General features: G+C 48.0%; 1 protein-coding gene across 5 annotated transcripts in view; it reads right to left on the bottom strand.

Moving 5' to 3' along the window:
* The window catches only part of FGF12 (fibroblast growth factor 12), a 227,673-nt gene that overhangs the window by 127,342 nt on the left and 87,673 nt on the right, over positions 1-12,658 (bottom strand). The window contains exon 1 of one of the 5 annotated variants that reach the window (XM_040567584.1): positions 6,166-6,523. The exons of the other annotated variants lie outside the window; for them this stretch is intronic. Within the exon in view, the coding sequence (XP_040423518.1) occupies positions 6,166-6,253 (88 nt within the window). The 5' untranslated portion in view covers positions 6,254-6,523. Of the gene's footprint in view, positions 1-6,165; positions 6,524-12,658 lie in introns of those variants that run through there. 5 annotated transcript variants of the gene reach the window in all.

Genomic DNA, 12,658 nt, shown 5'->3' with positions numbered 1-12,658 from the left:
TGCCGAATCTGGAAAACAAACCAATGCTAATGACTCACGCTGGGCCTGGGGGTGGCTCATCACTAAATTAGCAGCAGCTTCCATGCTCCCAGCTGAGCCTGGCTTTGCCGGCTTGTTGTCACAGATCTCCAGGACCGCAATTGAGCACATGCAAATGGGCCCGGCAGCCAATCGCAGCCACAATACTCGAAAGGCACAAACATGCCATTTAGAAAAATGCTTCGCCGTACAAAACATGATTACCTCCTTCCATGCCATTTCAGGCTAAGGGAAGAAACGCTATTTTTATTATTAAATGTTACACATCTCTTTTCCTCCGAGGGGCAGAATCTATTTAGAGGCCTTTTAAGCAAACATCCCTTCATACAATTGAAAGCCCTGTGTACCACCATCTCACAAGCAATCTCATTTCGCTCCCAAAGCCTGCTGCTGAACTGTTGATGATATCTCTACCACCTGGCTTTAAACATCTACGACGAGCAGCAGTTTGACCAGTAAAAAAGGAATAGTTTCCTTCTGGTAAGCAACAGAAAGGGCTGCGCGAAGAGAAGTGAACTGATTTGGGAACAAAATTAAGTAAACGAGCAGTAGGTCGTTCTCACAAACAAAGCCAAGGGATTTCAGTTTCTTTAAGGAACAGGGCTTTGCAAACTGTTCGTGAATACCTCCAGAATGGCCAGCAAAAAAGCCAGAAAGTAAGCCTACCACCCGTAATGTCAAATTAGTTGGATAAACAGGAAGAACTTTAGGGGTGATGCCTGTTAGAAAAGGTTGAAAGCCACTCATCTAAAGCAATGACTCCACTAAGCACATGATCATCTTAAAATGGGATTAGGTGCATGCGTAGAGTTAAAAGTGCACTTAAACAGTTCGCTGAACTGAGACCCAGGTCCGGAAAAACTCCTTGGTCTTGGAGCAGACATGACCTCATGATCTTCACACAGCTCTTATGTTGAAAGCTTTTGCTCTGAAAGTCAGCTGCTTTAAGCATCTGCTTATGAACGTGGATTATTTTGTTACTTTCACATGGGAAAAACAGTAACAGAAGACAGAACTTTGTGTATGCAGTTATTCAGGAAAACCAATGGAAAAGTAGGAAAAATCCTTCACAAAAATTCTTGGTTAACATTTCCCACATGGACTTAAAGTTTACAGCGTGTTACAATTGCCCATAGTGTTTAAACTCTGCCCTTGGTTTAGCTTGGGAGGTGGAGAGAGTTAAACTTCCCTCCTTTGCAAAACCCTGTAAAACTCCCGATGACAAGTGCCACAAACCAGCCAACCTCTGCTTCAGAGAGTTGTCTCTCATCCTGATTCCAGCTGCTTAAGAAAACTCAGATGAAGCTTACTTTGCCTGAAGCTGTTCGTTCACCAGAAGAAAAGCATTTCACGAATATTCAGTATCAGTGGTGCTCTGGTAGGACCCAGAGAAGTTTCAGACCCAGAAGACCCGCTGAAGACCTGCCAGTTCCAGGCTCCCAGCTCCGGAGCCCAGCCGCCTGGCTGCCAGCCACGCACCTCACACCCAGGAAGCCTCCAGCCCCCCATTTGAAGATTTCTGAAAAATTTTATCGCAAAGTGAACCATAAAGCCCTGCATGAAATTGAAGACTTTCCTTCACATAGCTACACTTACCTGGCTGTGAACACTTAGAAAAAGTTATATGTGTAATCTTTAAAATCATTGTAAATCTCTGAACTTCTGCATGATAGAAGCCAAGCTATTTCACCAAATAAGAACTCTATCAAAGCCATCACTTCTAGCTCAGACAGGCCAGAGGTACCCCAGCACCACAGCTTCCAGGAGAGATACTCAGCATATGTCTACACGGGAAGGTTACTTCAGAATAAAGGAAAGCGGGGATTTAAAATGCTATAGCTATTCTTGAATAATACCCTAGAGGAGTGCTCCTATTACAAAATAAAAAAGAATTTTCATAGTTTTGCTTAATTCATCTCCCTGATGAATTAAACTAAATCAGACAAAGGTATTATTTCAGCTAGCATATGAGCGTCAACAATAGGAACTACCCTGCAACAGCACACGCACTTAATTTCCACTGGTCAGTACACATTAGTTTTCCAAAGACACACAACGGGATGGGGGAGCCTGAGCAGAATGCACACAGGGACGCTGACACACTTTGAACAGCGGCAGGTAAGGGAGCTGGCGCAGGAATGAAAAGATGCCGATGACCCCCAGTGCAACAGCATCGCTTCTCAACCCCGTGACCAGCTCCTGCCTCCAGCTCGCTAAGTCCCCTTTCCCATCTCCCCCCAAAATGCACACACCGTGCTCTGAGCTGCCACGGGCTGCAGGGCTGTCGGGCTTCCCCACGCCCAGCAAGGAGCTCCAAGTTTTACTCTCGGTCACTTACATGCACAGACCTATTACTTCCACTAACGAAGCTGAGAGCACGGTGTATGTCCTACACCTAACTTTCTGTCTACCCGAATAAATAGCAGTGGGAAAAATTTCCAGAACTGGTGCACATAAGTGTACACAAATGCACAGATCACTGCACAAGCCAAACAAGGAATGCCAAGCAAAACAAGGCACGTCGGTTTTGCTTGTAAGCCAAACGTTAATCTTGAATATGCAATTTTACATCTTATGTGTGTGAGTCCATTTGCACCTGCAAGTGCAGGCACATTATGGCAGTGCCCCAAATAGTCTCAGGACAAATGCAGAGATGTGTACAGAGAGTAACAGACAGGCTAATAGCAGAGCCACAATCTGACCTTGCCTACCTAGACAGAATGCTCATTGCTATTGCCCCAAATATCAGGCTTAGTGTTGTGATGCATGGAGAAACATAAAGACACTCTGTGCCAGACAGCATTTTAATCTGCCATAAAGCCAGCATCAATCAGCATATTTGCAGGAGCATCTCCAAATTTTACCAGTGTTAGAGTCCCAGTGAGGCCAAGTTCAGGGGTTACTTTCAATATGATCTTAATTTCTACTGAAGGCATTGATTTGCAGGAAAGGGATTTAAACCGAGAGGTACTTTTTACCCAGAGGTTTGAAAACAGATCAGTCTCTGGACACAGCCAGGCCTCTACTACTGAAAACAAGGCTGAAAACGTTGCTGCTAGATGCGTTCATTCCGGCTGATGAGACAACGTGAGACATATCTGTGGTTTTAGCAGTAACGCACCCAGAGGGGGGTCTACACAGGAGCCTAGGGCAGAACAGGCAAGAGACAGAACCCCATGAACAGCCAAATACTAAGTCTTACATACAAAGACTGAAATACTCACCAGCAGAAGTTTTCATGCTCCTACTAGTGTAGTTAGTACATGCTTTTTTTACATCAAGTCCCTGCAAACCAGGTACTAGTCATCTGCATTGTTTTTTCATAACTACAGTGACAGTTATATCTCCAATGGTTATCGGATGTTTATCTCACCCTTCGCATTGTAGCAATCTATTTCATTATTTTGACTTAGAAGCTAAAAACAAAAGTGATTCTGGCAAACCGCACATCCCAAGCAAATGGGGAAATTTATTAGCAGAGAAAATAAATTAACCAAGAAATAAAGATTCAACAAAATTAATTATGATATCATCCAGAAGGGAAATAACTCTGCACGTGCAATACAATCAGTCAGCTCACGAGTTGTGAAAGTGAGATAACAAGTGATGTGCATGGAAGATGAGACAGGACATCGTTGTGCCAAAATACTTGCAATGAAATCCACAAGGGATTAGAAATAAATCTCTTGTTCCGTACTGCTTTGAATTACTTGCACTGTCGTGGTACCTTAGGGACCCATTAAACCACATTTTGCAAGGTGCTGCTCCAACAACCAGGGAAGTCTGCCCCTGCACAGACTGAGACAAGTGGCAGCAGACCTCAGAAGCGAAGCATACGAAAACAGCAGCCTAGAGATAGCTAAGAGTGGAGGTGGGGTGTCTTAGCATAGCGGTAACAAAAATCTCGCTAAGATTTTTGCTAGCATCACAACAGAGCTGCACAGCACTCTACAACCACCTTCAGTGTTTTGCTGTTTTTCTTTGAAGTATTATGCCTTAGTTTCTGTCAGTCAGGAGTGGTCTAGGGCTCTGAGTCAGCACCACACACAAGTATGAATCTGACTTTAAGCACGCGTTTATATCCTTATGACTTGTTTTCATGAAAGAAAATGTAGGTAGGAGGAGGCTGAAGGTCTTGATCAATCTGTTGGGTAACCTTAGTGCACAAAAGGCCAAATAGTTTGGCATAACCACCTGGCTATCAGTACAACTCCTCAGACAAGATGATCAAGGGCATGGAAGTAGCTCACAGCACTTCACGCCATTGCTGCTCTAGTCTGTGATTCCATGGTCCTTCCTCTCCTGTAATTTATCATTCTTATGTTGGTTTATATCTCTGACGGGTGTAGTCCCACTAGGCACAATGCCACATGTTTAAGGGCTGTTGCAGGAGTATGTACCTATTTCCCGAGGTATGCTGACTCTTTGAAGCAGTAGCAAGGAGATCTCTCCTCCAGCAGGCCCAGCCAGTGACCTCATCGTAAGTGGCAGCTTTCTTCCTTTTTTTTTTTTTTCCCCACGTTTTCATATTTTTTAAAAATGTAAAGTCCAACCCCAATGGAAGGGGGAACAAATGCAGCCAGGAAAAGGAAACATATTTGAGCAGCCTGATTCAAAGCAACAGGCCACACCTGGGGCGGCCCGTTGGTGGCCTTGTAGTGGTTCGGGCCTAGTACCTGGAGAACAAGGCCAGCTAGATGTAGTGACACGAGGGCGTTCCCAGGGGCTTTTTAGGCCTCTTTATAGCACAGCATCATGAAACGCAGACTATACAACATCCAGTATCGCCCAAAGCAGAAGAAATGAGGAAAGATTCAGTCACCACGTATCCATCAATCACGTCTTAGCACGGGATCCATCGGAAAAGCCAAACCAGCTCAACAGGGTAACCGTCAGGGCACTACAACCAGCTCCTGGTGTACTGAAGTTAGAGGCTACCACAAATGCTAGGCCAGAAGGGAATCGAGGCTACCTCAGCAACAGCTCCCCAAACACCGCCCGTCTCTTCAATGAGTAACAGCGAGTGCTTACGCGGGAGGTGTGGAAAATTCTCTCTCACGAGACTAAGATCTCTCATAAGGAAACAACATAAGCATTAAAAAATGATACTATAAAGACATCCTTGTAAGCATCCGGTGCCCAAAGATTGCAATGGTCAGGGTTCAATAGGCAGATCTAGCAGACAGCCAACTAGGCACTGAAACCCAGCCAAGCTCAAAGCAGCAGGCTCAGTGCTATAACTTCTACAAATCTTAAATAATAATAATAACAACACAGAGTTTCTTTCCATTACTGTTTACCCAGTGTTGTAGAAAGGGAAAGTCAGACTCTTGAAACACGCACAGCACAAAGGAAGCTGCAGAGACACCACTTAAAGGACTTCAGTAGGATCACCCTAAAACTCGGAGGCAGTACCACACCAAACCAAGGCGCTCATATGCTTAGTCCCCTCTTCAAACATCACTTAGTTACAGCTCAGGATCAAGCACGTCTTCCAGCCCTTCACCCCATTGTGCTCCTATCCTCATGCAGTGCTCCTTCCTCGACAGGCTGGGAGCCTCCCACGCCCCATCGGAAGCAGCCAGGGGTTCCCTGTGCTCCTAGGGGCATCCCCACTCAAGACATTCACCACCCTCCAAGCAAACATTGGTACTGCAAACAACGGGTACGGGGAGAGCTCACAGCGTGCCCAGCCCCAAACCTGAGTCTTGTGGGGCTGTGGGCACCCTGAGGAAGCTCACCCCTAAACTAAGCAGGGGTTAACGCCTAGGGTGGGGAGTTCCCGATGGGGTGGGGGACACACACATGAGGGCTGCTCATGAGGAGAGGGTTCTGCGGGGGGAAATGAGACCCGTGGGGGGGCTGCCGGTGGGATGGGGGATCCAGGTCAGGAGGGGGCCGCGGGGGAGGCACCGGGGTAGGGACGGGGCCGAAGCTTTGGGGTCAGCACCGCGGACAGAGCCCGGGCACCTGTGGGAGAAGGAGGAGGAGGAGGAGGAGGAGGAGGAGGAGGAGGAGGAGGAGGAGGAGGAGGAGGAGGAGGAAGGGGAAACGGGGCCAGCCCAGGCCGAGCGGCGCCCGGGCTGGGAACCGAGGGCGGCGGGGACAAGGACGCGCGCTCCCCACCTGGGCTGTTGCTGGATCTCAGGCGCCTTCCACAGAGACACTGCAGCATATGCGAGCCTTTCTCCAGGAGAAGCCCGAGAATCCTCATGGATTTCACTTTGTGGCGCCCTCCCGCTGCTCGGAAAAGGGACCGGCCCCGCAGCGGCCGGCTCTCAGCGGCGGGGCGCCGGGAGCCCCCCTCGGCCCCAAACTTCCCGGCCCATCGCCGCGGCCCCGCCGCGCCCGGGCTCCGGGGGAGGATGAGGAGGGGGATGAGGAGGGGGATGAGGAGGGGGATGAGGAGGGGGACGAAGTGGGGGGGCCCGCCGCCACTTCTCGGGACTTCTCCGCCGGGGAAGGGCAGGCTGTGCCGGGAAGGGGGTCGGGCTAGCTGGAAGGACGTCAAGCCCTAGAAACGCGAGCGGCCGGCTCCCAGCCCTGCCCCCTGCCGGCACGGCCCCCGCCGGGACCCCCCCCCTTCCCCTCCTGCCCTCCCCTGCTCCCTGCCGAAGTCGCCCGGGACCCCCCCGGGAACGGGGGGCGCCCCCCGGCCCTGCCGGCAGCGGGGCTGCGCCGGGAGCCCCCGAGCTGGGCTCGGGCAGCGCCGGGCCGGGGCTCCCCGCTCGGCCCCGAACACGGGACCCGCAACGTGGCTGGGCCGGGCCCAGGACACACCTCTCGGCTTCGGGCACCACTAGCAGCCGTGCCTGCAGGCGGGGCTGGGCCTGCCTCCTTTCGCTTACGGGTCCTTGTTTCCACTTCTGGAGCCTTTTTTCCCCACTTACAGATCCTCGCTTCCACTTACAGATCCTACAGCGACAGCGCGGGGCTGAGGGCACTCTGCCCAATCTCAACGTTTGGTCTCTTTTCCCTATTCTTAACCCATCACAGCTCGATTTACTCCAAGCTCAGTTTTTGAGCTGCACAGACCAAGGTTGTACCCGGGCACAGGCAGGCACCTGGGGGAAGATGCTCTCTGGAGAGCTGTCTGATTTATTTATGAAACTACTCAGTGCAAAACCCACCCCACACGGCCTGCATGGGAAGCTTCCTCCATGGAAAGGGGAAACAGTACACAACAACCTCTCCCATGAACTCTTCCACCTGAATACATCGCAATTCAAAAACAAAGCAAACAAAAAAAAACCTAAGTTTTTCTGGGGGCTGCACTTAGGACATAACACTGTGTGCACGTGGGGACAGAGGCTTCGTTGTTAATTCATGGCAGGATGCCCCTCAACTCAAAACGTGAGGCACAGTCAGCACCTGGGCTGCAGCACTGGGAATCCCACTAAGTTGGAAAAGTAAAAGATATAAAACACACGGAAATCGGAGTACCAAGGCACATGAACCAGTCCCAGGCATAGCAAGATAAACATTGTTCTACTGGGAGAGGCTATTGAGGATTTGTGGCAAAACCAGTATTTGTGAGAGCACCACAGTCTTTCATGCCCTTAGTAAACACCCCCACAGTTTCAGTTTTCCTCTAGAATATGAAGAAAACAAGACAAAAAATGAAAATGCTAAATGTTTCATGAAATGGAAGCTCTTATTTTCCAGTCCGTCCTACTTAGTACACCGAAAACAGCACTTAGCTAGAAGCAGAGCCAGTAACATAGAGCTCAGCACCATTAAAAGGATGCAAAGTAGCATAGATCCCAGGGATTAGTTATTAATAAACAATATTACACAGGACCTGGCAAACTCACCAAGTCACAGAATAAAGCCAAAGAGAACCACCCTTCTCTCTGCACGTCCCCACTTACCCGGGATCTTTGTTCCAGCCGAAACCCTTAGCAATGCCTGCTCTACAGCATTCGGGGAGCACTGCCAGGGCCTAGCAGGGCTGACACCAAACTGAGATTGCAGCTGTTACCTCTCCCCACCACCCATGGCTTTCATTTCTCTGCTGTACCTGATCAGTGAGGAAAATTGTAGCCCCTGTGAAACAAGGCCAGAAGCAGCTTGCACAGTGAAGCCCTAAATCACAACCGGTGGTTCTCGAGTACTTCTGTAATAGCACAAAAAGCAACAGCCCTGTCTCTGCAAGTGCCCCAGCAGTGTGTTTGAGACGAGAACAATTCTGGATCTGGCAGATCAAGGACAGCACAGCGAGATCTGAAGTCAAGGTGCCCTCCTTGCTTAGCAGCCAGGGAGGAGCTGTAAATGAGGGGGCTCTGATTTAGAGATGCCAATGCTGAAGTGCAGTGCTGGGTACCAGGAAAGAGGTGCACTGAGGTGTTATCTATGTTAAGCCAGCATAGGAAGAGGTAGGTGCTATCACTCAGACATGCAAAGATGTGTATTAGACAAGCTACAGAAGTCTGTAAGAACAAATTAGAATGCAACAGGCAGCTGAAGTTTGAGACCTCTGTTCATTAAAATAACACTTCTTGGAAAAACCACTCAGAAAAGTCTGCAAAACTACCAACAAAATAACCCCCATTTCCTTGAGGGGTTTCCATCATCATCCAGCCAGGATGATGAGCCAGGCTTGACAGGTTCTGATCTGCCAGCACCTGTGCGTGAGGCAGGCTCCAAAGGGGTCAGATTCTGACTTACAACAGCAAAGGGGAGCAGAATCAAACTGGTGAAAAGAGCGAGCAAGTGTTCCTTGACATTTCTAAAGGAGGGGCACGAGGACTGCAACAAGCACATGTTCTTTCAAACTGAGTAAGTAGGTTTAAGTAAGCTTAAACAGCAAAATGGAAGCATAAAAAAGGCAAAGGATGATTCTTTAGGAACCGTGATGCATGACTCAAGTGTGTACATGCCACAAAACACTCAGTAATACCATGTACCCAATTAGGTAAGTGTTCTCCCAGTAAACAAAGCTTATGGAACTTGGAAAGACAAAGGGAGCTGACATAAATCAAGATATTGCTAGATAAGTTAACTCATTTTAATCCAAAACCAAAGCAAACCAAAATAAAATTTATTTCTCTGCAAAAGGCCAGCATATGTTCAGACAATTTTTTTAGTGGGACATAAATCTTGCTAAGGCTCCACTGACAGACTTTATTACTAAATAATAATGCAAATAACATATAAAAAGTTACTGTGAAAATGTTACATATATTTAAGTTTTGCCAGGTAGAAGCTGGGTATTAGAAAGAATAGAGTTCTTCAATAAAAGCGGAGATTGCATTTGCTGAAACATAAAGAAAGCTGGGAAAGACTCATTGAGGTCAGAAGACAGTTGCAGGGAACACAGTGTCATGTGTGTTTCTCCCTTATTAAATTAAAATGCCATTGGCCTTCTGAAGCACAGAACAGAAACGAGAATATGTTTGGGATTATGGAATTTAAATTAATACCTTCTACTAAAAAGAGGAATACACTGTGCTCCGATCAGAGAAAAATAAGGTGATTTAGCAGACAAGGCTCTTTGCTAGGTATTAAAATAGCATAATGTGCAGGAGTTTATCAGTTAGTAAAGCCCCAAAAAGAAAGTCAACAAAAGCTCAGACGAGACTAGGCAGGAAATGCAATCCCCTTGTACTCATAGAAAGGCAGGTGCTGATCTTTCAAGGTGCTGGGTGCCTTCTGCTTCTGTTTTTACCTATATTGACTACCTGCAGGCCTTTGAACACCATGACTAGTTCGCAGATAAACAGCCTGCACAAGTAGGTCATTTTTGCGAGTCTTTGCCCTCATTATATTTCCTGGCCAAGTGCGGGTGGATGTGGTGAGAAACGGTCCATGAGCCCTGGCAGCTTTGTTCAGGCTGGCACCAATACAGCCTCAGACCTTGCCCCCATTTGTAAACCTACATGTCTCCCTGGGAGCACCTGGGGCTCATTTCCCGACCATCACCCCATAGATCCACCTGTGATCATTTGGTGTATGTTCCTCAGCAAAGACGTAACTGCTGCTTCTCAGCATCTTTCTTTGCAGGAGCCATTTGAGCAAAACCTGCTCCGGAACAGGCTAAAAAATTACATCCCTTTACAGTGCAAGCGCTTATCCTGCTGTCATCATGGTGCTTTGAGTATTCCTGCTGTCCTTTGTCCCTCCTTCGTGAGGCAGAGCACTAGCACAAGAGCTGTGCTTGCTGTAGAATCATGCTAACCACACAGAGCTTCTTCTCACCCAGCTCCACCGAGGTGCAGAGCACACACCCCAGAGCTGGTGGGGAACTGCAGCAAAAGTTCAGGGGTTTACTGAAGGCCACAGGACGATTTGTGTAAGTAAGGAATCTCCTGTCATTGCTTGGTCTGGTGATTCAGTGAGCTTCTTCCTGACCAGTAAAAAATTGTGCCCATTATAAGGCAAAGATTGCAGCTATTCTGCTGGAAACTACCAGGGAAAAAGTATATCACACACACCTTCTGACAGCAAATGGAAGATGAGGAAAAAAAAGACACCTTGATTTCGTACATCTGATGAGAAAGACCAATTTCATAGTTGCCTTTCTGTGCTCAGAAAGCAAAGCTCACATGAACGCACGTGAACAACCCACTTACTCCAGCTGCTGGTGGGGAGACTTGCCTGGTAAAACCTCAGCCTTCTCTCAGCTCGCCAAAGCAGATTCAGATAAATAAAGATGTCCCATAGGCTTGATCATTTAATAGGTTTAATAGGTTTATCCTCAGACATACAAAAAGCTCAACGTAGTATTTGCGTTTCCAGACATTAGAAAGAAATTTAGTGTTGTATGTATCAAATATCTTGAATCAGAGTTAGTGAAAAGTGGTTGTCTGGGATATTTTTCAGCACAGGGATGCTTCCTCAGAAGCTGGAACTTTTAAGACTTCTCCAGACATACTTTGGTAGTAGTGCCACTGGCTTGGAACAGATGCTCTGGAAAACAGAGCAAGAAAGGGGCAGCCATACATTGTTCTGTCCACCCACTGCCAGTGCCCTGCAGCTCTGCAATTTCCTCATCCACACGATGTCTCACAACGCATTTAAAAACCCTTGATCGATTTCTCTGCAACAAATTTTTATAATCGGTTTTTGAAGCCAGTAATACTGCTGGTCTCCTCCCTCTCTTTTGGCAAGAAGTTCTACAGGTTAATCATGCACCGGGAGAAGCTTTCATTAGTTTAAAACCGCTTCTCGGAAGCTCCATTTAATGCTCACCTTAGCAGTTATACTGTGAAATAGTAATTTCATGTTCTCCATGACAGTCATAGCTTTAGACGCCTCTGCTGTATTTCCCTTCTCAATTGTTTCATTTCTGAAGACGCTGAAAATGCCTAATCTGTTTCATCTCTCCCCAGGCAGCAGCTATTCCATATGCTCTGCTGACCTTGTCACTGTTCCCTGCATCTTTTCTGGTTCTGTTCCTTTTTATTTGTTGTTTGTTTGAGAAGGATAACTAGAGCTGTACGCAGTATTCGAGGTGCGAGCGTACCAGGGATGTCTACTGTAGTGCAATGAGAGCTCCCATTTGCTCCGTACCTTTCCCAGTAATTTCTGCTTGCTTCTGCTGAGCTAGCACTTTCAGACAGATCCACAGCACCTGAGGTCTTCTACCAAAGAGGAAATGGCCCCAGTAGCAACCCCTACCATTAATGACCATGAATAGATGTGTTTCATCCATGGGTGCATTACCCTGCACCCCTCACTTTATACTGCTGTTAGCTCGCCAGACACTCAGTATCAGGAGATCCTTCTACAACTCTTTCCTGCTCAGTTCTGCTTTCCCTCCTCCAAGTGATTTTGTTCTGCTTGGCAAACTGTCCCCTCTCCATCCCCTTGCTCTTCAAGATCAGTTAGGACCATGCTGGACCGCAGACGTCTCACCCTCCTCTGGTAGAGTTTCCCCACTCAAGAGACCTGACCCGTTTTCTTTGAAAGAACCCCTCAGTGGGGGGAACATCTTCAAAATCCAAGTTCATGACTTCAGCTGGATCACCTTTACGTGGATGAGAGAACTCAGAAGGCAGGATCCCCCCAGTCCTTCCCTAGCCGATCACACCTGACTGCCAGACCCCCATGGGGAGAGGGGTTCCAATTTCTTGCAGGTAGCTGAAGTCCAGCACAAGCCCCAGACATTGGCACGTTGTCCTTCACACCTGGGAGTGGCAGAAGCACCTTCCTTCCAGAGGTGCCAGCTCTGCTCGCTGCTCCCCATCCGACCAGTCTCTCCAGCCTCTCACAAGGGAAAAGTGAGCAGGAAGGCAGGAGATCTCCCCGTCTGCTGATCCCTCCAGGCTTGGAGATCATGCGAGAGAAAAGCAGATTAAAGAGCCATAATACAGTCAGCGCTGGGAAGTTCTGACCCACAGCGCCCCGGTAATTAAGGTTATTAATCCAGAACAGGCAGCAACAGCTTTGCCTGAGACATGACCCATGCTTAGAGGGCAACAGCTCACTGCTGTGCCAAGGGCCTGGAGGTGGGTGAGCTCCCCAGCCAGCAGGCCTTGGGGCATCTCATCTCCTGCGCCTTCAGCAGGTGGCTGCTGATATGAAGCCAACGCTGGAACTTGTACTTCAATGCTGGTGCATCTTCTATGTTCAACCAGGATATGCTCTTGGTTCATCCCCGACCTATTGCATGACATGT

Source organism: Cygnus olor, chromosome 9 (assembly GCF_009769625.2).
Source record: "Cygnus olor isolate bCygOlo1 chromosome 9, bCygOlo1.pri.v2, whole genome shotgun sequence".
Classification (NCBI taxonomy): domain Eukaryota; kingdom Metazoa; phylum Chordata; class Aves; order Anseriformes; family Anatidae; genus Cygnus; species Cygnus olor.
The sequence above is the reverse complement of the archived record's forward strand: the minus strand, read 5'-3'. Positions and strand labels throughout refer to the sequence as shown.